Here is a 21,793-nt window from a genome sequence, read left to right on the forward strand (position 1 = left end):
GCACCCTCTGCTGGGCCTTCCCGCTGCTTCATGAGGTCCGGCATTGGAATTCCCAACCGGGAAAGATCCCCTGGCCACTTTCATCTGGCCAACCGACGTTTTCCAAACCACGGACATCGGATTTTCCATACTGATAATGTTGGTACTTGTTAAGCGCTTACTATGTGCAGAGCACCGTTCTAAGCGCTGGGGTGTACAGGCTGATCGAGTTGTCCCACATGAGGCTCACGGTCTTGATCCCCATTTTAATAATAATGATAATGGGGGTATTCGTTAAGCGCTTACTATGTGCAAAGCACTGTTCTACGCGCTGGGGGGGGGGGGATACAAGGTGATCGGGTTGTCCCACGTGGGGCTCCCGGTTTTAATCCCCGTGTTACAGATGAGGGAGCCGAGGCACACAGAGACGTGAAGTGACTTGCCCAGAGTCACACAGCTGCCAGGCGGCCGAGCCGGGATTCGAACCCATGCCCTCCGACTCCCAAGCCCGGGCTCTTTCCACCGAGCCGCGCCGCTTCCCTCCCTTTAAGCTACCGCGATAGGCGGTTCGGAGTAACCACGGTTTCCCTTGGCTGTGGATAACATTTCCCACCGCCCGGTGGAGAACGGCATTAATCTCTTCGGACCCCCGTGTCGGGAATTCACCGTCACTGCAGAGGGAACTGGCAATGTCAATCCGCGGAATTTCCTGAGCGCTTACTTTGTGCAGGGCACCCCACTGAGCGCTCCGGAGAGTACAATACGAAAGGTTCTCTGCCCACGATGAGCTGACTATGCGTCAAGCACTGTTCTAAGTGCTGGGGTACAGCCCAGCGATCAGGTTAGACACACCCAGGGGCTCACAGTCTTCAGCCCCATTTTACAGACGAGGGAACTGAGGCACAGGGAAGTGATTTGCCCAAGGACGGACGGCGGACAGGTGGCGCGGCCGGAACTAGAACCCAGCTCCTTCCAACTCCCAGGTCCGGGTTCTATCCACTAGGCCATGCCGCTTCTCTTATTTTTATTTGTTTTTCTAAAAAGCAGGCACTGAGCATCTCCCTTCTTTTAGGTTAAACAGCGGCAAATATTTTCAAACGAGTTTGGGGGTCACGGCGGGTACAGTGCGGACCTGTTAGTCCCCATTTGATTCATTCAATCGTATTTATTGAGCGCTTACTACGTGCGGAGCACTGTACTAAGCGCTTGGAATGTACAATTCGGCACATTCCCCGTTTGCGACAGGACTGTGCCCGAACTGATTAATTTCTGTCTAGCCCACTTCTTAGGACGGTACTTGGCACATACTAAGCACCTAACAAATGCCACAATTACTATTAATAATAATAATGCTGGTATTTGTTAAGCGCTTACTACGTGCAGAGCACTGTCCTAAGCGCCGGGGGAGATACAAGGGTAATCAGGGTGTCCCACGTGAGGCTCACAGCTAATCCCCATTTTACAGATGAGGTCACTGAGGCCCAGAGAAGTGAAGTGACTCGCCCACAGTCACACAGCTGACAAGTGGCGGAGCCGGGAGTCGAACCCCTGACCTCTGACTCCGAAGCCCGTGCTCTTTCCACTGAGCCATGCTGCTTCTCTACTGTTCTGATTACCGTTCTACCGTCCTCTCCCGAGCGTTTAGTACAGCGCTCTGCACACAGCGAGCGCTCGATAAATACACTTAAAGGAAGGAAGGCTGAACAAGTACCGCAATTGCTACTATTATTCCGTGGGGCCGAGGGTCCGGTTCTTACTTTTCATGGTTCCCCCTTCCTCCTCGTCCTCCGTGTTGATCACCATAGTCCCCAGCTGGGAGGGCAAGGTGTCGCCGTGCTCTATCATGGTGTGGGCGGTGTCGCTCAGCGTGCTGGCCACCCGAACCGTGCCCGTCTCGTCGCCGGCCGCCCGGACCATCGTGCCCGAATCCGTCTCGTCTTCTTCCTGGGCGAGGAGACCGTCCCCCCGCACACGCGAAGGAGGTTACGACCAAGTGATACGATAATGGCGATCTCATGTCGAGCGCTTAGTCCGCTCATTCGTCCGATCGTATTTATTGAGCGCCTACTGCGGGCAGAGCGCTGTACTAAGCACTTCGGGGAGTACAAATACATCAATACACATTCCCTGCTCGCAATGAGTTTACGGTCCAGATGCGGGGGAGAGGGGAGATAATACAAATCCACCAATTAATCCCCCCTTCCTTCAGAGTCCCGGCTCTGCCGCTTGTCAGCTGTGTGACCTTGGGCAAGTCACTTAACTTCTCTGTGCCTCAGTTCCCTCATCTGTAAAATGGGGATGAAGTCTGTGAGCCCTACGTGGGACAACCTGTTCGCCTTGTACCTACCCCAGTGCTTAGAACAGCGCCTGGCACATAGTAAGCGCTTAACAAATACCAACATTATTTTATTTTATTATTGAAGGCCCATCTCCTCCAAGAGGCCTTCCCAGACTAGGCCCCACTTTTCCTCATCTCCCACTCCTTTCTACATCACCCTGACTTGGTCCCTTTGCTCTTCCCCCCCCTCCCAGCCCCACGGTACTTATGCACATTTTATTTATCTGTATTGATGTCTAATTATCGGTACTGCTGTCTGTTTCTTCGTATTGATGTCTGTCTTCCCCCCAGACCGTGAACTCGTATCTTTATCTTTATTTATCTTTATTATCTTTATTTATTAGGGATTAGAGAAGCAGTGGAAAGAGCCCGGGCTTGGGAGTCAGAGGTCATGAGTTTGAATCCCGGCTCTGCCACTTGTCAGCTGTGTGACTGTGGGCAGGTCCCTTCCCTTCTCTGTGCCTCAGTTACCCCATCTGTAAAACGGGGATTAACTGGGAGCCTCACGTGCGACGACCTGTATCTCCCCCAGCGCTTAGAACAGCGCTGGGCACATAGTAAGCGCTTAACAAACACCAACATAATAATAACATCGCTCTTTATTCCTGGATTGTACTTTCTCAAGCGCTTAGTACACTGATCTGCACAGTGTAGTCGCTTAATAAATACGACGGAATGAATGACCCTACTGAGAGCTCACCTCCTCCAGGAGGCCTTCCCAGACTGAGCCCTCCCTTTCCCTCTGCTCCTCCTCCCCTCCCCATTCCCCCTCCTCCCTCCCTCTGCTCTTCCCTCTTCCCCTCCCTACAGCACTTGTGCATATTTGTATAGATTTATTATTCTATTTTGTTCACGGTGTGTATATATCTATGATTCTATTTATCTTGATGATACTGACACTTATTTTGTTGTCTGTCTCCCCCATTTAGTCTGTGAGCCCGCTGTTGGGCAGGGATGGTCTCTATCTGTTGCCGAATTGTCCATTCCAAGTGCTCAGTACAGTGCTCTGCCCATAGTAAGCGCTCGATAAACACAGATGGAATGAATGAGACACATTAATATAAATTACATGTAGGTACAAAAGTGCTGTGGGGCTGGGGGAGGGTAATGAATAAAGTACAGTGCTTTGCACACGGTAAGTGCTCAATAAGAACGACTGAACGAAGCGGCATGGCTCAGTGGAAAGAGCCCGGGCTTAGGAGTCAGAGGTCATGGGTTCGATTCCCAGCTCCGCCACCTGTCAGCTGTGTGACTTTGGGCAAGTCGCTTCACTTCTCGGTGCCTCCGCGACCTCATCTGTAAAATGGGGATTAAGACCGTGAGCCTCACGTGGGGCGTCCTAATTACCCTCCATCTACTCCAGCGCTCAGAACAGTGCTCGGCACATAGTAAGCACCTTTACAAATACCAACATTATTCTTATTATGAATGACCGGCCCTTCATCCAAATCCCATTAAAGAGCGGAGGTTCTCACTTTCAGCCACAAGAGGGGAGCACATATAGACCGGGACAAGTGATTTTCTCCCCTTGCCTTTTTTTTTTAATATTTAATAATAATAATAATAATGATGGTGTTTGTTAAGCGCTTACTATGTGCGGAGCACTGGTCTAAGCACTGGGGTAATCAGCTTATCCCACGTGAGGCTCACAGTTAATCCCCATTTTATAGATGAGGGAACTGAGGCCCAGAGAAGTGAAGTGACTTGCCCACAGTCACACAGCTGACGAGTGGCAGAGCCGGGAGTCGAACCCATGACCTCTGACTCCCAGGCCTGTGCTCTTTCCACTGAGCCACGCTGCATTAAATACCATTAAAATACCATTAAAAGATAAGGGAGAAGCTAGAGGGAGTATTCAGAGAGGAAGCTGAGCCACGCCGCTTCTCTGCGTCCAAAATCTGTTGGACGCTCACCACGCGCCAGGCACTGTATTAAGAGCTGGGGTGGATACAAGCTAATCGGGTCGGACACCGTCCGTGTCTCACAGCCTTAATCTCTCTTTACAAGACGAGGCCCGCTGAGGTGCCGCGGAGCCAAGTGACTCGCCCAAGGTTAAACAGCAGACAAGCGGCGGAGCCGGCATTAGAACCCAGGTCCTCCGCGGCCTGTGCTCGGTCCCCGAGGCCAAGCCTCTTTTCCCAATTTTCTAAATGGCATTTAGGAACACTACCACCCGCTTAAAGAGAACAGATTTTCTGGAACCCGAAGTGCAGGGGAATGGGCTTTGAGAAGCAGCGTGGCCTAGTATGGGCCCGGGAGTCAGGAGGACCTGAGTTCTAATCCCCACTCGGCCGCTTGTGTGCCGCGTGACCTCGGGCAAGTCGCTTCGCTCCTCTGGGCCTCAGCGATCTCATCTGTCAAATGGGGACTGAGACTGTGAGTCCCCCCTGGGACCGGAATCATGTCCAATCCCATTACTCTTGTAATCGCCCTAGCGCTTAGAACATTGCTTGGCATAAAGTAAAGCTGCCGCCGTAAGGCTGAGAACGCTGGACCAACCCGACACCTTCCTCTACCCTTGACATTTGGGTTGGAAGAATGGCTGAACTGTTGATCATCTGACACTCAGTAGGCTGTCGGGTAGATGCTTCTTGGTTCGATATGTAATGTTTCATCATGTAGTGCAGTGATTCAGAAGTAGCGATAGATAGCAGAGAAGTAGCGTGGCTTAACGGAAAGAGCCCGGGCTTGGGAGTCAGAGGTCATGGGTTCTAATTCAGCCTCCGCCACTTGTCTGCTGTGTGACCTTGAGCAAGTCACCTCACTGGGCCTCAGTTACCTCATCTGTAAAAACGGGGATTAAAACATGTGAGCCCCACGTGGGACAATCGGATTTCCCCGTATCTACCGCGGCGCTTAGAACAGTGCTCGGCACATAGTAAGCGCTTAACAAATACCATAATTATCACTACTCTTAGTAGTAGCTGCATTCAGTGACTGCCCACCCGCTCCAAACCATAACATCAATGTCTGTGTCTAGAAGAATAATGACGATAATAATAATAATGGTACTTGCTAAGCCTTTACTACGTGCCAAGCACTGCTCTGAGCACTGGGATAGATAGAAGCAGATTGGGTTGGTCACAGTCCCTGTACTGCGAGGGGCTCACAGTCTCAATCCCCATTGTACAGATGAGGTCACTGAGGCCCAGAGAAGTGAAGTGACTTCCCCAAGGTCACCCAGCAGACAAGTGGCGGAGCCGGGATTAGAACCCAGACAGACATGGACAGAAGAGTTGGGGGCCTGGGAGTGGGGAATGAATAAAGGGAGTGATTCAGGGCGACGCAGACGGGAGTGGGAGAAGAGGAAAGGAAGGTTTAGTCTTGGAGGTTCTCCAAGTAAGGCTCTCCCGAACGTTTAGTCCAGCGCTCTGCACACAGAAAGCGCTCGGTAAATACGACTGATTGACCGCTCGCGGCCGAGTGCGCGGCCTATCACTCACCGAGTTTTCCTCATCATCCTGGTCCACTTCCCGGTGCTGGGCTTCCTGGCGTTTCAGTTTCACATCCATGGCTTCGTTAATCAAGTCCCGCAACATCGACACGCCTTTGGCGCCCTTGACGAACGGATGCTGAAAGGGAAAAAGGAAAATCAATCCCGACAGCTCGACGCACCGACAACTCTCAATCGTGGCACCCGGGCCTCAGACACATGGCCTGTGAGGTGCCTGATATTTTCACCGAGTATTATAGAGTGAAATATATATTCTGCCCCCAAAAATTCCATCCAAATTAAAGAAGAGAATTGTACAGGGCGAGCTAAGCAGTAGCAGACTTATTTGGAGAAGCACCATGGAGTAGTGGTGAGAGCGTGGGCCTGGGCGTCAGAAGGTCACGCGTTCCAATCCCGCCTCAACTGCTTGTCTGTTGTGTGATCTCGGGCAAGTCACTTCACTTCTCTGGGCCTCATCTGTAAAATGGGGATTGAGATTGAGCCCCACATTGGACAGGGACGGTGGATACAGTAAATCGGGTGTCCAACTCGATTTGCCTGAATCCACCCCAGTGCTTCGCACAGTGCTTGGCACAGAGTAAATGCTTAACCAATACCACAATTCTTATTATTAGTGGAATAGAATTTCAGAAGATGGAAGGAGATACTGAAAAGCATTTAATCGACAGCTCGGAGGGGCTCAAATTCAGCTTTACAATCAAGAGTGTCTACTAAGTCCCTACTGTAGACACCTAGAGAAGCAGCGGGGCTCACTGGAAAGAGCCCGGGCTTGGGAGTCAGAGGTCATGGGTTCGAATCCCAGCTCTGCCACTTGGCAGCTGTGCGACGGTGGGCAAGTCGCTTAGCTTCTCTGTGCCTCAGTTACCTCATCTGTAAAATGGGAATGAAGACTGTGAGCCTCACGTGGGACAACCTGATGACCCTGTAACTAACCCAGCGCTTAGTACAGTGCTCTACACATAGTAAGCACTTAACAAATACCAACGTTATTATTATTACTATTATTACTGAGGGCAGAGCACCGTACTATGCACTTGAAAGGGTACAAGAGAATCAACAGACAAGATTCCTGCCCTCAAGGAGCTTACAGTCTAGCACAGGAGGCAGCCCTCAAACTATAAATAGGAGGAAGAAATAGAGTATAAAGATATATAATCAAAATAACTGTGGTATTCGTTAAGCACTTACCATGTACTAAGCGCTGGGGTGAATACGAGCAGACTGAGTTGGATAACAGTCCCTATACATGGGGCTCACAGTCTTAATCCCCATTTTACAGATGAGGTAACTGAGGCCCAGGGAAGTGAAGGTCACACAGCAGACCAGCAGCAGAGCCAGTATTAGAACCCGGTTCCTTCTGATTCCCAGGCCCGTGCTCTATCCACCAGGCCATGACGTATTCAAAAATATTTTTGGGATGGGGGTGCAGGGGTGAGTACCCGATAAGTAGAAAACATTTATCAATCCATAACTGACATCTCCCTCACAATTTGGCCTTCGCAGACATCACAAGAAACTCAAACTCTATTATTTTCCCACGACAGACTCCCTCTGGCCCCGGGTCTACAGAGTCCTGACTATGTTGCAGTCTTCTCTGAGAGTTACTGCTTCTCTAATCGCATAGTTCCTCTCATATGTGAAACATAGTTTCACAGAGAATCTAACCACATAGAGTCTCTCATATCAGTGGTTCAACACACCAGAAAGCAGGGGGATGACCATCTGAAAGAATTTTATTATTAATAACAACAGCAGCATTTGTTAAGCGCTTACTCTGTGCATTATTCTACACACGGGGGTGGACACAAAGAAAATTGGGTTGGACCCAGTCCCTGTCCCACACGGGGTTCACAATCTTAATCCCCCTTTCACAGCTGAGGTAACTGAGGCCCAGAGAAGTGAAGTGACTTGCCCAGGGTCTCACATCAGACAGGATTTTAGAATCCAGTCCATTTCTCTTTCCCCTGGCCGCGCTTCCCACCTAACAGAGATAAAAGGTCTTCTGAGAGAACTGGAAATCTGAGCATCTCCTCCCCCGTCAGCTCACATTTTCCCTCCCGCTCCCAACTTCTCGCATTTCTTACCTGGAGGAGCTGAGTAGCCGTAGCTCTCTGGTCAGGGCTCTTCACAAGACACTGCCTCACGAAATCGGTGAAGTTGTCCGACCAGAGCTCGGGTTTCCGGAATGTGGGAGGAGGGTTTGTGGGAATCATGAAAATCGCCTGTGGGAATAAAAGAGGGATGCCCCACTCAGAGACGGTCAACCAACGAGCCTACCGGCTTTGAGCATCACTAGGTTCCCAAGTCCTCTCTGCAGCCTCGCTCGGGATATTCAGCGGCCCAGGACCAATTAATATTCCCCACGTAATAATTACTAATAATGGTACTTGTTTAGCGCTTACTATGTGCCAAGCAATGTACTAAGCGCTGGGGCAGACAAGTTAATAGGGTTGGACACAGTCCCTGTCCCACATGGGGCCCACAGTCTTAATCCCCATTTTACAGATGAGGTAACTGAGTCACAGAGAAGTTAAGTGTCTTGCCCAAGGTCACACAGCAGTGCAGAGTTTAGAACCCAGGTCCTTTAGATTCCCAGGCCCGGGCTCTATCCACTAAGCCACACCAAGGGCACTAAAGTGTTTCCAAGTGGTTAAATCAGAGGTTGGAGTCAGGGTCGCTCGTTCGGCCTTCACTGTTTCCCCTCCACGCCCCCCCCAGACTGTAGACCCGCTGTGGGCAGGGAATGTGTCTGTTTATTGTTATATTGCACTCTTCTAAGCGCTTAGTACAGTGCTCTGCACACAGTATAGCCTCAATGAATACGACAATGAATGAATAATGGTATTTGTTGAGTGCTCACTATGTATCAAATACTGTTTTAAGTGCGGGTAGGTATAAATTAATCACATTCGACACAGCCTCTGTCCCTCATGCGGTTCACAGTCTAAGTAGGAGGGAGAACAGGAAAACTGAGGCACAGAGAAGTGTCCGAGGTCCATAGCAAGCAATCGACAGAGCCGGGATTAGAACCCAGGTCCTCTGACTCCCAGGCCCGTGCTCTATCCACAACGGCACACCGCTTCCCAGGTTCATCTAGCGGTTCTCCGAACGGGTCTCGAACCTCGCTCCTTCAGAATGAGACCGTGCCCTCAGAAGCGGCTCGGTGGTTTCTAAAGACTATAAAATTCTCGAATGAGAAACGACAACAGAGGAGAGCTGATTCGTTGGCTGAGCCGCTGTTAAATTTTACCTTTATCTCCCCATGAGAAACCGTGACTACGGCCGACATCGTGCCAAAATTAAGTTCCGGGCTAAATTTGGCACATTTCAGTCTAAATCGAGTTGGTGGGCAACACCCATTCCATCCCCCTCTGTTTTGGGTAAAACAGACCCTTACCCAATTAGCCTCCCCTCCAAAACAACTGGTACCAGAAAATAATAATAATAACGTTGGTATTTGTTAAGCGCTTACTATGTGCCGAGCACTGTTCTAAGCGCTGGCGTAGATACAGGGGAATCAGGTTGTCCCACGTGAGGCTCACAGTTAATCCCCATTTTACAGAGGAGGTAACTGAGGCACCGAGAAGTGAAGTGACTTGCCCACAGTCACACAGCTGACAAGTGGCAGATCCGGTATTCGAACTCATGACCTCTGACTCCCAAGCCCGTGTTCTTTCCACTGAGCCACGCTGCTTCTCGAAAACCAACTCTTCAGATTGGGATGTGAACACTTCGGGGAGAATTAGCTAATTTCATCTCTTTTCCTGCTTTCCCTAAGTCCATTTTATGTGGCTAAATATTAAACAGGAACAATTTATACTTCAGGATAAGAATAATAACTATGGTATTTGTTAGGCGCTTACTATGTGCCAGGCACTATTCTAAGCGCTTGGGGTAGGTACAAGACAATCGGGTTGGACAGAGTCCATGTCCCCACAGGGCTCACAGTCTTAATCCCCGTTTTACAGATGAGGGAACTGAGGCCCGGAGAAGCAATAATAGTAATAATAATGATGATGATAATACAAGTAATTATGGTACTTGTTAGGCACTTACTGAGTGCCAAGAACTGTTCTAAGCACTGGGGTAGATATGAGTTTGTCAGGTTGAACACGGTCCCCGTCCCCCATGGAGCTCACAGTCTTCATCCCCATTTTCCAGATGAGGGAACTGAGCCTCCGAGAAGTGAAGCCACTTGCCCAAGGTCACACAGCAGACAAGCGGAAGAGCCGGGCTTAGAACCCACGACCTTCTGCCTCCCAGGCCCGGGCTCTCTCCACCGGGATCAGAGGCAGCAAAGGGGGACTGGGCTCGGCTTGCGTGGTATTCCGATGATTCTCCTACCCTCATCGGATGAATGTCGGCATACGGGGGCTTTCCTTCGGCCATTTCTATGGCAGTAATTCCCAGGGACCAGATGTCCGCCACGCAGTTGTAGCCGATTTCCTGGATCACTTCTGGAGCCATCCAAAACGGCGTTCCTATCACGGTGTTTCGTTTGGCCATCGTATCCTACGGTACAGAAGGAAAGGAAGGGGGGGAGAAAAAAACAAACTTGATAGGAAGACCAAAAATAAAAAATGCTTTAAGTACATATCTTCCGCAAGCCCTAGCTTAACCACATATTTCCTTTTCTTTCTTCACCGATCTGTAATTTAAGTATCTGACCTCGCCACAAGATTGTAAACTGCTGAGGGTAGGGATCATACCTATTAATTCTATGTACTCTCCCAAGTGAACAGTTGATGCTCAGTAGATACTATTAGCTAACGCACCTAATATCTGTAACTTATTTATTTTAATGTCTGTCTCCCCCTCTAGTCTATAAGCTTGTTGTGGGCAGGGAATGTGTCCGTTTAGTGTTGCACTGTACTCTCTTACGCGCTTATTACGGTGCTTTGCACCCAGTAAGCGCTCAAAACCTATGATTGACTAACCGTAATTATGAAAAGTGCATGAGGACTTGGTGTTAAAACTACAATTTTGCCATTATTTAGCCTCGCAAATACCTCTCTGTCGATTTACCTAATCAGTAGCATTTGCTGACCGTCCGTTCTTTCATTGCATCCTATTTATTGAGCGCTTATTTAAATTCCCAGGTGCATTTTAGGAAGGCAGCATGGTCTGAGTGAAAGAGTACGCAGACTAGGAGACTCAGGAGACCTGAGCCCTAGACTCGGCCCTGCTCTGTCACCTTGGGTTAATTACTCAACGTGCGGTGCCTCGGTTTCCCCACCTGCAAAACGACGATAAGATCCCCGCCCCCCTCGTTCCTAGATTGCGAGCCCCACATGGGACAGTCCCCGTGTTTTATCTGATTATCTTGGGTCTAGCTGAGCACAGTACCGTGGCACCTAAGTGCTCGATAAGCACCACAGTATCAAGCCACTTAACTTCTCTGTGCCTCAGTTACCCCATCTGGAAAATGGGGATTAAGACTGCAAGCCCCACGAGGGACAAAATGACCCTGTATCTACCCCAGCGCTTAGAACAGTGCTTGGCACATAGTAAGCGCTTAACAAATACTACCATTATCATCATTTGCAACTGTTAGAGTGGAAACCTTTCTGCGGAAAAGACTTCAATGGCAAGTTGGAATTGGGGGCCACTGGTCACGAGCAAAAGTTTCTTGACTCACGGTGAGCTGGCCGGCTACCCCAAAGTCTGCGAGCTTCGCGTGGCCTTCGGTGTTTAACAAGATGTTTCCGGCCTTGATGTCGCGGTGTATTTTCCTCATGAAGTGTAGATATTCCAGGCCTTTAAGTGTTGATTGCAGTATTGTGGCTATTTCATCTTCTATCAGCTGAGAGAAGAGCAAGGCGTTAACAACTGATCCTATAGGCTTAGTGGGTGGAGCACGGGCCTGGGCGTCAGAAGGACCTGGGTTCTAATCCCAGCTCTGTCGCGTGACTGCTGTGTGACCTTGGGCAAGTCACTTCTCTTCTCTAGGCCTCAGTTCCCTCATCCGTCAAATGGGGAGAAGAGTGTGAGCCCCATGTGGGACAGGGACTGTGTCCTCCTTGATAAGCCTACATTTTACAGATGAGGTCACTGGGGCCCAGAGAAGTGAAGTGACTTATCCAAAGTCACACAGCAGATAAGCGGCGATCCAGGATTGGAACCCTGGTCATCGGGCTCCCCGGCCTGTGTTCTATCCACTAGGCCATACTGCGTCTCTATCCCACCCAGGGCTCCCAGTCCTAATCCCCATTTCGCAGATGAAGAAACCGAGAAGTGACTTGCCCAAGGTCGTCCAACAGGCGGGTGGAGCCACAGTTAGAACCCAGGTCTTCTGACTCCCAGGCCTGGGTTCCTTTAGGCCTGACCACGGGTAATTAGAGCTGGAAGCGAGACCCCCTTCCTCCTCCACTCCCCCCTACAAAAACCTTCAGAAAGAGTTAGAGAGACGGCCCAGATTGGAGAGTCAGCCAGTTTTCAGTCACTGGCAGGGGGTGAATGAAAGAAGGTGAATGAAGTATGGAGTAGCCTTGGGTGGTTTCAAGAAGGGAAAGAAAAAACCCCACAAAAACTTACCGTCTTATTTCGTAATCGGATGATATCCGACACGGAGCCAGCACCGCAGTATTCCATGACGATCCACAGGTCTGTGTTCTTGAAGTAGCTGCCATAGTACTTCACTACGTGAGGGCTAAGAGAAGTCAGAGAAGCGGGGGGAAAAGAATCACTGCAGCATGGTATTTCACTACACGACGGGTGGGAAATGTCAGAAAGAGGAAAAATACCACTATTACATAGTATCTGACTACATGGGGGCTAGGAAAATTCAGATAGGGGAAAATCATCATCATTGCTGCACAGCACTTCACTACACGATAATAATAATTGTAGTAATTGTTAAATAATAATGATGATGGCACTTATTAAGCAAAGCACCGTTCTAAGCGCTGGGGAGGATACAAGGTGATCAGGTTGTCCCACGTGGGGCTCACAGTCTTAATCCCCATTTTACAGATGAGGTAACTGAGGTCCAGAGAAGCGAAGTGACTTGCCCAAAGTCACACAGCTGACAGGTGGCGGAGCTGGGATTTGAACCCGTGACCTCTGACTCCCAAACCCGTGCTCTTTCCACTGAGCCACGCCGCTTCTCACTTTGCTTCTCAAAGGGCTTCTCTGTGTGCCAGGCACTGTACGAAGCACTGGGGTGGATACAACCAAATCGAGTAGGACACAATCCCTGTCTCACAGGGGCTCATAGTCTCAATCCCCATTTTACAGATGAGGGAACTGAGCCCCAGGGAAGAGAAGTGACTTGCCCAGGGTCATAGAGCGGATAAGCGGCGGAGCCGGAATTAGAACCCGTGACCTCCTGACTCCCAGGACCATGCTCTATCCACTCTGCAGTGCTCCTCCTCCGTGAGGACAGGATAAGTCAGAAAGGGGGAAAAATCATCACTGCTGCATACTTCACTACATGAGGATAGGATAGGTCAAGAAGGGGAAAAAGAACCATCGCCGTTGCATGGTACTTTGCCACACGAGGGCTAGTAAAAGTCAGAAAGGGGAAAAAAATAATCACTGTCGTATAGTACTTTACTATGTGAGGGCTAGTAAAAGTCAGAAAGGGGAAAAAAAAATCACAGCTGTAGCCTGGGAGCAACATAATAACTGTGGCATTTGTTAAACGCTTACTGTGTGCTAGGCATCGCACTAAGCACCGGGGTGGATACAGGCAAATCCAGTTGGACGCAGTCTCCGTCCCACATGAGGCTCACAGTTTCAATCCCCATTTTACAGATGGGGTAACTGAGGCCCAGAGAAGTGACGCGACTTGCCCAATGTCCCACAGCAGACAAGTGGCAGAGCCGGCATTAGAACCCGTGACTTTCTGACTCCCAGGCCCGGGTTCTATCCGCTACGCCACGCTGTTTCTCTAACACTATTCTTTCACGCTAGTCAGGGCACAAGGCTCAATTTCCCGACCCCAAACCTCTCAGTGCCTTGAGTTCGGGGTCAGGCTAGGGGAAAGAAAATATCAAGAATTTTCGGGGCGAGGTCAAATCACCCATTCGAATGAAATATCGCCCACTCCGTCAGTTACACCCCGTAACTCGGGCTGGATGACTTTCTGGTCGAGAGGATGATGTAGGATCACCACAGAGAAGAGAGGCTCGTGAGTTCGGGGCTCTCCGATGACACTTTGTCCTTGGGAAACATGCCAAAGACAGAAACGGAGGAGAGGGACCCAATATAGATCCTAATGAAGCAAAGGATAATTGCGCCTCCTAAGTCGACATCCATCTTGGTAAAATTTTAAAGAAATACGAGTAGATCACAATGTCAGTTGTCCTTCTTGTTCTGGGCCACAGTGAGGGCCATCCCCTTGATTCTATTTATTGCTATTGTTTTTGTCCGTCTCCCCCGATTAGACTGTGAGTCCGTCAATGGGCAGGGATGGTCTCTATCTGTTGCCGAACTGTACATTCCGAGCGCTTACTACATTGCTCTGCGCACAGTGAGCGCTCAATAAATACTACTGAATGAATGAATATCTACCCCAGCGCTCAGTACAGTGCCTGGCACAGAGTAAGCTCCTAGATACCACGATGATGATGATTACCATGTAGCAGAGTTGGGTTTAGAACCCAGATCCTCTGACATGCGGCTCCTTGCATTCATTCACTCACGCATTCAGTAGTATTTATTGAGCGCTAACTATGGGCAGAGCACTGTATTAAGCGCCAGGAATGTACAAATCGGTAACAGAGAGAGACAGTCCCTGCCCTTTGACGGGCGCACGGTCTAATGGGGACAGCTTGCACTAGGCCTCAGTGCTTTCCATTGGCCACAGAAAACCAAAAATGAGCTTGAACAGAAAAACCTGTGAAAGACTTGCACGAGCTTTTAGCCGCCCTAGTTCCGGGCACGCCGGAGGGAGGAGAAAGGGGGTCTCTCTCTCTCCCCCCACCACCCGAGTGCCCCCGCCTTCCCCTCCCCCCACCAACTCATGCTCTCCTCCGCAGCGGCTTCCGTGGCCAGGTCGGTTGTAATGGAACTTCTCAGCGAGTCATCTGTTTTCTTGTGGTTCCTCGCTAGGCCTACTTCCTGCTCGCTGCACTTGACAAATCTTAGTTCCTCAAAGAGGAAAATCATTAGATCGCTCAACGGGTCAGAAAAAGCCCTCAAAAAACGGAGGCGAGAAGAGCGTGCCTCAAATTTCTCCTTCGTCCAAGCTGCTGGACAAGTGGTAAGGCCTTTAGAAAGAAAGATCTTTGCGAGATGTTTAACTCGCGGATGATTTTACTATAGGAAGTGAGGGATCGTTATCACAACGGGTGTACCCGTGTCTTTACGCCCTCCTTCCTAGTTTCTAAATAGGGCTTATTTGCCCACAAATTGAAATTACACTGGGCGGGATTGGGTAGCAACCAGAAGGTGCCCGCCCATTAAAATACAAACATACATACACAAACCTCAAATTATTTTCTCTCCCGACTGTATCTCCTAGGGGACCGATAGGTCTCCTCCCTTCCGCGAACCATCTCACGGTAAAATGCATCTCCGAAATTCAACCCCTGAACGCCCCCGCCGAATACGGCGTCGGAGAGAAACACCTTTGCCTCGCCAGAGATGTCGGCTCATCGTCTCTAGCCTGGAAGCTCCTCGCGGGCAGGGGACGTCTCTGCCCACTCCGCCATACTGTCCTCTCCCAAGTGCTTAGTACAGTGCTCTGCACGCAGTGAACGCTCAGGAAATACCCACCGATGGGCCGCGGAGTCGGGGCGGAGAGCTGGGGCTCCATTTGGGATCTTTACGGGCCTTCGTGGAAACTGGAAGGGGGTCGAGGCGGGGTGGAGGCGACGCGCTCCCCTGCCCCGGGAGCACAGACTCTATGCTCGTGTAGGCGGGGAATGTGTCTGTTTCTGTTGGGTTCTCCCAAGGGCTCAGCACAGTGCTCTGCACACAGTAAGCGCTCAATAGATACGACCGAACGAATGAGGGAGGTGGCGTCACGGGTGCCCTTACCTGTCACACTGTTGCATTATGGAGATTTCTTTGATAATCTCCTGCAGGTCGGACTCCACGGGAACTTGCTTGATTGCCACAATTTGACCCGTTTCTTTATGAATAGCTTTGAACACACTGCCATAGGACCTGCGGCGGGAAAGAGAAATCCATTTGCAAGGCGGAAAAGTCAAAGTGGACCGTGGGGTAGGAATGATCACAACAGAAGCAATACCCAATCGTAAAAATAACCGGTGACAAAGCTCTGATTTACCTTCAAAGGCCCATCGAGTAGCTAGCTAGCAGCGAAAACACAAGCGACATCAAAAGTATCGGAGGGATAAAGCTCTACAAATCAATTCTTGCTTATTATACGGTGCGGTTTGAAAATGACAGGCTTAGCTTTTAAACGATTTACCTTCCTCTCTATATACTCCCTCTAGCTTTTCCCTTATCTTTTAATGGTATTTTAATGCTATTTAATGCAGCGTGGCTCAGTGGAAAGAGCACAGGCCTGGGAGTCAGAGGTCATGGGTTCGAAACCCGGCTCTGCCCACTTGTCAGCTGTGTGACCGTGGGCAAGTCACTTCACTTCTCTGGGCCTCAGTGACCTCATCTGGAAAATGGGGATGAAGACTGGGAGCCTCACGTGGGACAACCTGATGACCCTGTATCTCCCCCAGCGCTTAGAACGGTGCTCTGTACGGAGTAAGCGCTTAACAAATACCAACATTATCATTAAAGGCTATGAAGGTGGCAGGGGGGACAGTCACTGTCTGGCGGATTTGAGGAGGGAGGGCGTTCCAGGCCAGAGGCAGGACGTGGACCAGGGTACGGCGGTGAGACGGGCGAGACGGAGGCCAGGTGAGAAGGTTAATAATAATAATAATAATGTTGGTAGTTGTTAAGCGCTTACTATGCGCCGAGCACTGTTCTAAGCGCTGGAGGAGATACAGGGTCATCAGGTTGTCCCACGTGAGGCTCTCAGTCTTCATCCCCATTTGACAGATGAGGGAACTGAGGCCCAGAGAAGTCAAGTGACTTGCCCACAGTCACAGAGCTGACAAGTGGTAGAGTGGGGATTCGAACCCATGACCTCTGACTCTAAAGCCCGTGCTCTTTCCACTGAGCCATGCTGCTTCTCTGGTTGGCACCGGAGGAGCAAAACGTGCCCTGTGGGTTGTAGAAGGAGAGAAGCAGCAATGGTGAGGAGCTTTTGTCTGATATAGAGGTGGAGGGGCAACCCCTGGAGTCTTCTGAGGAGAGGGGATGACGAGGACCTGAACGTTTTTGCAGAAAAATGATCCGGGGAGGAGAGTCGAGTACGAACTGGAGTGGGGAGAGACAGGAGGCTGGGAGGTCAGCAAGGGGGCCGATGCCCCTTTGTCAGCTGTGTGACTGTGGGCAAGTCACTTCACTTCTCTGCGCCTCAGTTCCCTCATCTGTAAAATGGGGGTGAAGACTGTGGTGAGCCCCACGTGGGACAACCTCATTCCCCTGTATCTACCCCAGCGCTTAGAACAGTGCTCTGCACGTAGTAAGCGCTTAACATAATACCAACATCCAGGCGGGATAGTCTGAGTGACTGCATTAACGTGGTTGTGGTACGGATGGAGAGGAAAGAGCAGACTGTATCCACCCCAGTGCATAATAATAATAATAATAATAATAATAATAATGTTGGTATTTGTTAAGCATTTACTATGTATAGAGCACTGTTCTAAGCGCTGGGGGAGATACAGGGTCATCAGGTCGTCCCACGTGAGGCTCACAGTCTCCATTTTACAGATGAGGTCACTGAGGCACAGAGAAGTGCAGCGACTCGCCCACAGTCCCACAGCTGACAAGTGGCGGATCCGGGATTCGAACCCACGACCTCCGACTCTCAAGCCCGGGCTCTTTCCACTGAGCCACGCCGTGCCTGGCCCACAATAAAAGCTTTCCAAATACGACTGTCATTATTCTAATAATAATAATGTTGGTATTTGTTAAGCGCTTACTTTGTGCCGAGCACTGTTCTAAGCGCTGGGGTAGACATAGGGGAATCGGGTCGTCCCACGTGGGGCTCACAGTCTTAATCCCCATTTTACAGATGAGGGAACTGAGGCCCAGAGAAGTGAAGTGACTCGCCCACAGTCACACGGCCGACAAGTGGCAGAGCCGGGATTCGAACTCATGAGCCCTGACTCCAGAGCCCGTGCTCTTTCCACTGAGCCACGCTGCTGCTTCTAGGTGGACACGGTCACCCTTACCCTTCTCCGAGTTTCTCCAGGACATCGAACACTTCCTCCGGTTGCTTGGTCAAGCTGTCTTCATCCAACTTTTTCAGCTGCCTGCAGAGGGAGAGAGGAATCCGGTCGTCACTCGAGTAACGCATTAGGAGGGATCGGCGCCATTTCCGGGAGTCCAGACAGACTCCAGCGGGATAAGCTCACCTCCTCCGGGAGGCCTTCCCAAACTGAACCCCCCTTTTCTCTACCTCCTCCCCTCCCCATCGCCCCGACTCCCTCCCTCTGCTCGACCCCCCTCCCGCCCCACAGCACTTGTGTATATATCTACAGATTAATTAGACTATTTATTTTATTAATGATGTGTATATAGCTATAATTCTATTTATTTTGATGCCTGTCTGTTTTGGTGTCTGTCTCCCCGCTTCTAGACTGTGAGCCCGGTGTTGGGCAGGGACTGTCTCTATCTGTTGCCTAACTATATTTTCCAAGCGCTTAGTACAGTGCTCTGCACACGGTAAGCGCTCAGTAAAGACGACTGAATGAACTGAATGAAAGCTGGGATCCTGTCTCGTCCAGGCTGGCTAGAGGGGCCTGCCAGTCTCGGTGGTAGACCTGCAGCTACAGCAAAAGAAAGATGCCCCTTCTTTCAGTGGAAATTATAATATTATACTATTACTGTTATATTATTACACTAATAATAATAATGATGATGTTGGTATTTGTTAAGCGCTTACTATTTCAGAGCACTGTTCTAAGCACCGGGGTAGATACAGGGTAATCAGGTGGTCCCACGTGAGGCTCACAGTCTTAATCCCCATTTTACAGATGAGGTAACCGAGGCCCAGAGAAGTTAAGTGACTTGCCCACGGTCACCCAGCTGACAAGTGGCAGAGCCGGGATTCGAACCCAGGACCTCTGACTCCCAAGCCCGGGCTCGTTCCACTCAGCTACGCTGCTTCTCTTGAATAATATATTATTATTATACTATTATAACAATAATAATGGTATTTGTTCCACGCTTACTATGTGTCGAACACTGTTCTAATCGCTGGGGAGCTACGAACTCATCAGGTTGGACACAGTCCCTGTCCCACATGGGGCTTCCAGTCCTAATCCTCAATTACCTCACCTGGAGAATGGGCATTGAGAGTGTGAGCCCTACACGGGACCGGGGCTGTGTCCAACCTGACCGACTTGCACCCGTCCCAGCTTGGAACATCGCCTGGCATATTATCGCCACTGTTCTCGTCCGTCCGCCTCCCCCGATTAGACCGAGAGCCGGTCAGACGGCAGGCACCGTCTCTATCTGTTGCCGACTTGTTCATTCCAAGCGCTTAGTACAGTGCTCTGTACATAGTAAGCGCTCAATAAATACTATCGAATGAATGAACATAGTAAGCGCGTAACCAGTACTATAATTGTTTTATGGAAGAAGTAACTTGAGACTCAGAGAGGGGAGGTGTCTTGCCAGAGGTCCCGCAGCAGACAAGGGCCAGAGCTGAGATATATTATATTATATATTATTATATGTAATAATATATAGCTATACATAATATATATATTATTCAAGAGAAGCAGCGTAGCCTTCTGATTCCCAAGCCTGTGCTCTACCCACTAGACCACACTGCTTCTCTTCACGATTGTCACTGCCACTCCCATGGCCGGCTTCCTGACCATCCCTACCTAGAGGAGAGATATCGGGCTGGGAGGCGGAAGGACCTGGGTTCTAATCCCGACTCCGCCATCCGTCTGCTGTGTGACCTTGGGCAAGTCACTTCACTTCCCTGGGAGAAGCAGCGTGGCTTAGTGGCAAGAGCCTGGGCTTGGGAGTCAGAGGTCGTGGGTTCTAATCCCGCTTCTGCCACTTGCCAGCCGTGTGACTTTGGGCGAGTCAGTTAACTTCTCTGGGCCTCAGCTCCCTAAACTGTAAAATGGGGATGAAGTGTGTGAGCCCTACATGGGACACCGTGATTACCTTGTATCTACCCCAGTGCTTAGAACAGTGCTCGGCACACAGTAAGCACTTAACAAATACCCTCATTATTATTATTATTATTCATCTGTAATCATAGTACTTATTAAGCGCTTACCACTCCACTTCTCTGGGCCGCAGTATAAAATGGGGATGAAGACTGTGAGCCCCATGTGGAACATGGACTGTGCCCAACCTGATTACCTTCTATCTACCCCAAGCGCTTAGTTCAGTGCCTGGCACATAGTAAGCGCTTAACAAATACCAAAACAAAGGAAAAAAAGGGATTACAGCGGCCACTGCCATGGCTGACGAGGCCATTTCCTGGCCATCCTTGAAGCTGTACCTGGGGGTGGAGCGGGTCGTTTGGGTACCCGCTGCCCAGATGCCAAGATGCCCGCCGAGTGGAGGAGCCCGTGGGCACGGCCTCAGACTCCGGGCCGCAGACGTAACAAAGGTAAGAGAGACAGAGGAATCTCCGGGTCTGTGGGCCCGGATGTCTGTTTGCAGGCGTGATTGTGTCACCACTTTCTCGGCTCTTCCGCTCTCTGTTACCCTGCTTCCCTCCGTCTCCATCTTGGTCTCCCCTGGACCGCTCTTTGACCTCCCACTCCTCCTCCGTCTCCATCTGGAAGCAGCCTGGCGTAGTGGCTACAGCACGGTCCCGGGAGTCAGAAGGACCTGGGTTCTAATCCCGGCTCTGCCGCTTGTCTGATGAGTGACCCTAGGCAAATCACTTCACTTCCCTGGGCCTCGGTTCTCTCATCTGGAAAATGGGGATGGGGACTGTGAGCCCCACGTGGGACAACCTGTATCTACCCCAGTGCTTAAACCCCCCCCCCAAAAAAATACAAATAAAAAAATCACTTTCATTATTCTTGGATTTCATATGCCTGCCTCAAGGGGTTTCACACTCTTCAAAATACAGAAGGATCAAGGTCCACAAATTCGGTCATTTCCACGGGGGAAAATAAGTTGCCAGGAATTGAAAATAATTCAGGACAAATCCCCCAAAGCTCATCTGCCCAAATGAGCATAAAGCATAGGACTTAAATCAAGAACAGTCGGCTTCAATTCAATACGCGTTTCCAAAGTTAACAGAATGTGCCCCCTCACCCTTTCAGATATCTGGGAGGGCTAAGCCAGGATTACAGTTAACTGATCCGTGTCAAGTTTTTCCAAGGCAAAACTCCTTCCCTTACAACGATCAATTCTAATATCACCTACAACGTCTCTGCACCGAGTGGCTCTGAGAAGGGAGGGTGCACCCCAGTTATCCTCCGGGGTAGATGCGCTCTACACAATGGCTTCCTGAAACTTCTTCACAACAAAGAAAAATGAACTCAGGAAATGGTGAAATAAGTAGTCTCTTCGCAGCCTTCTTTTCTAAAGAGAAAGCCTCAACGAGCAGAACAGGATTCGCTCTGACGAGAAGCGGAGGGAGGGCTGCCGAGGTTGGAAAACCCAAGCAGAAAATTCAAGCCGTCCGATCCACGTTATGACCTTTATCACAAAGGTCCTGAAGCATGACTACCCGGGGGCATCACAAAACTCCCAGTTTCAAAATGGAAACGAAACTCTTCTTGAACAACTGGGTTCGAATAGAGAAGTATATCTAAGAAATATGGAACTTCACTGACCAAGCTCCCCCTATAATTGACACCAGTTCCACATTGGAAACAGGGTTTTTTTGGAATGGCTGGAGTTTTTTTTGTTTTTTTGAAGAGTTCTGCATCGCCACTCTATAAACAATGGACGGTACATCGGGGCTCAAGTAAATCAGACTCCTATCAACAGCTCAAATCAAGGAAAAGGAGGCATCATCCTGAGAAGACGGACTCTCTGTAGTTGACCAA

The 21,793-nt window shown here is 50.0% G+C and overlaps 1 protein-coding gene across 2 annotated transcripts in view; it reads right to left on the reverse strand.

Annotated features, from left to right (window-relative positions):
- STK4 (serine/threonine kinase 4) overlaps positions 1 to 21,793 on the reverse strand; it is an 83,719-nt gene that overhangs the window by 54,852 nt on the left and 7,074 nt on the right. For both annotated transcript variants that reach the window (XR_005660271.1, XM_029071065.2), the window contains exons 2-9: positions 17,987 to 18,067; positions 15,756 to 15,884; positions 12,306 to 12,420; positions 11,410 to 11,574; positions 10,116 to 10,283; positions 7,856 to 7,993; positions 5,761 to 5,889; positions 1,737 to 1,923 (exon numbers count right to left, since the gene is read on the reverse strand). Coding sequence is in view for 1 of the 2 variants with exons in the window: in XM_029071065.2 (XP_028926898.1) it covers positions 1,737 to 1,923; positions 5,761 to 5,889; positions 7,856 to 7,993; positions 10,116 to 10,283; positions 11,410 to 11,574; positions 12,306 to 12,420; positions 15,756 to 15,884; positions 17,987 to 18,067 (1,112 nt within the window). In the remaining variant the exon portion in view is untranslated. The remainder of the gene's footprint in view (positions 1 to 1,736; positions 1,924 to 5,760; positions 5,890 to 7,855; positions 7,994 to 10,115; positions 10,284 to 11,409; positions 11,575 to 12,305; positions 12,421 to 15,755; positions 15,885 to 17,986; positions 18,068 to 21,793) is intronic.

The sequence above is a fragment of the Ornithorhynchus anatinus genome, chromosome 8, assembly GCF_004115215.2.
Source record: "Ornithorhynchus anatinus isolate Pmale09 chromosome 8, mOrnAna1.pri.v4, whole genome shotgun sequence".
Classification (NCBI taxonomy): domain Eukaryota; kingdom Metazoa; phylum Chordata; class Mammalia; order Monotremata; family Ornithorhynchidae; genus Ornithorhynchus; species Ornithorhynchus anatinus.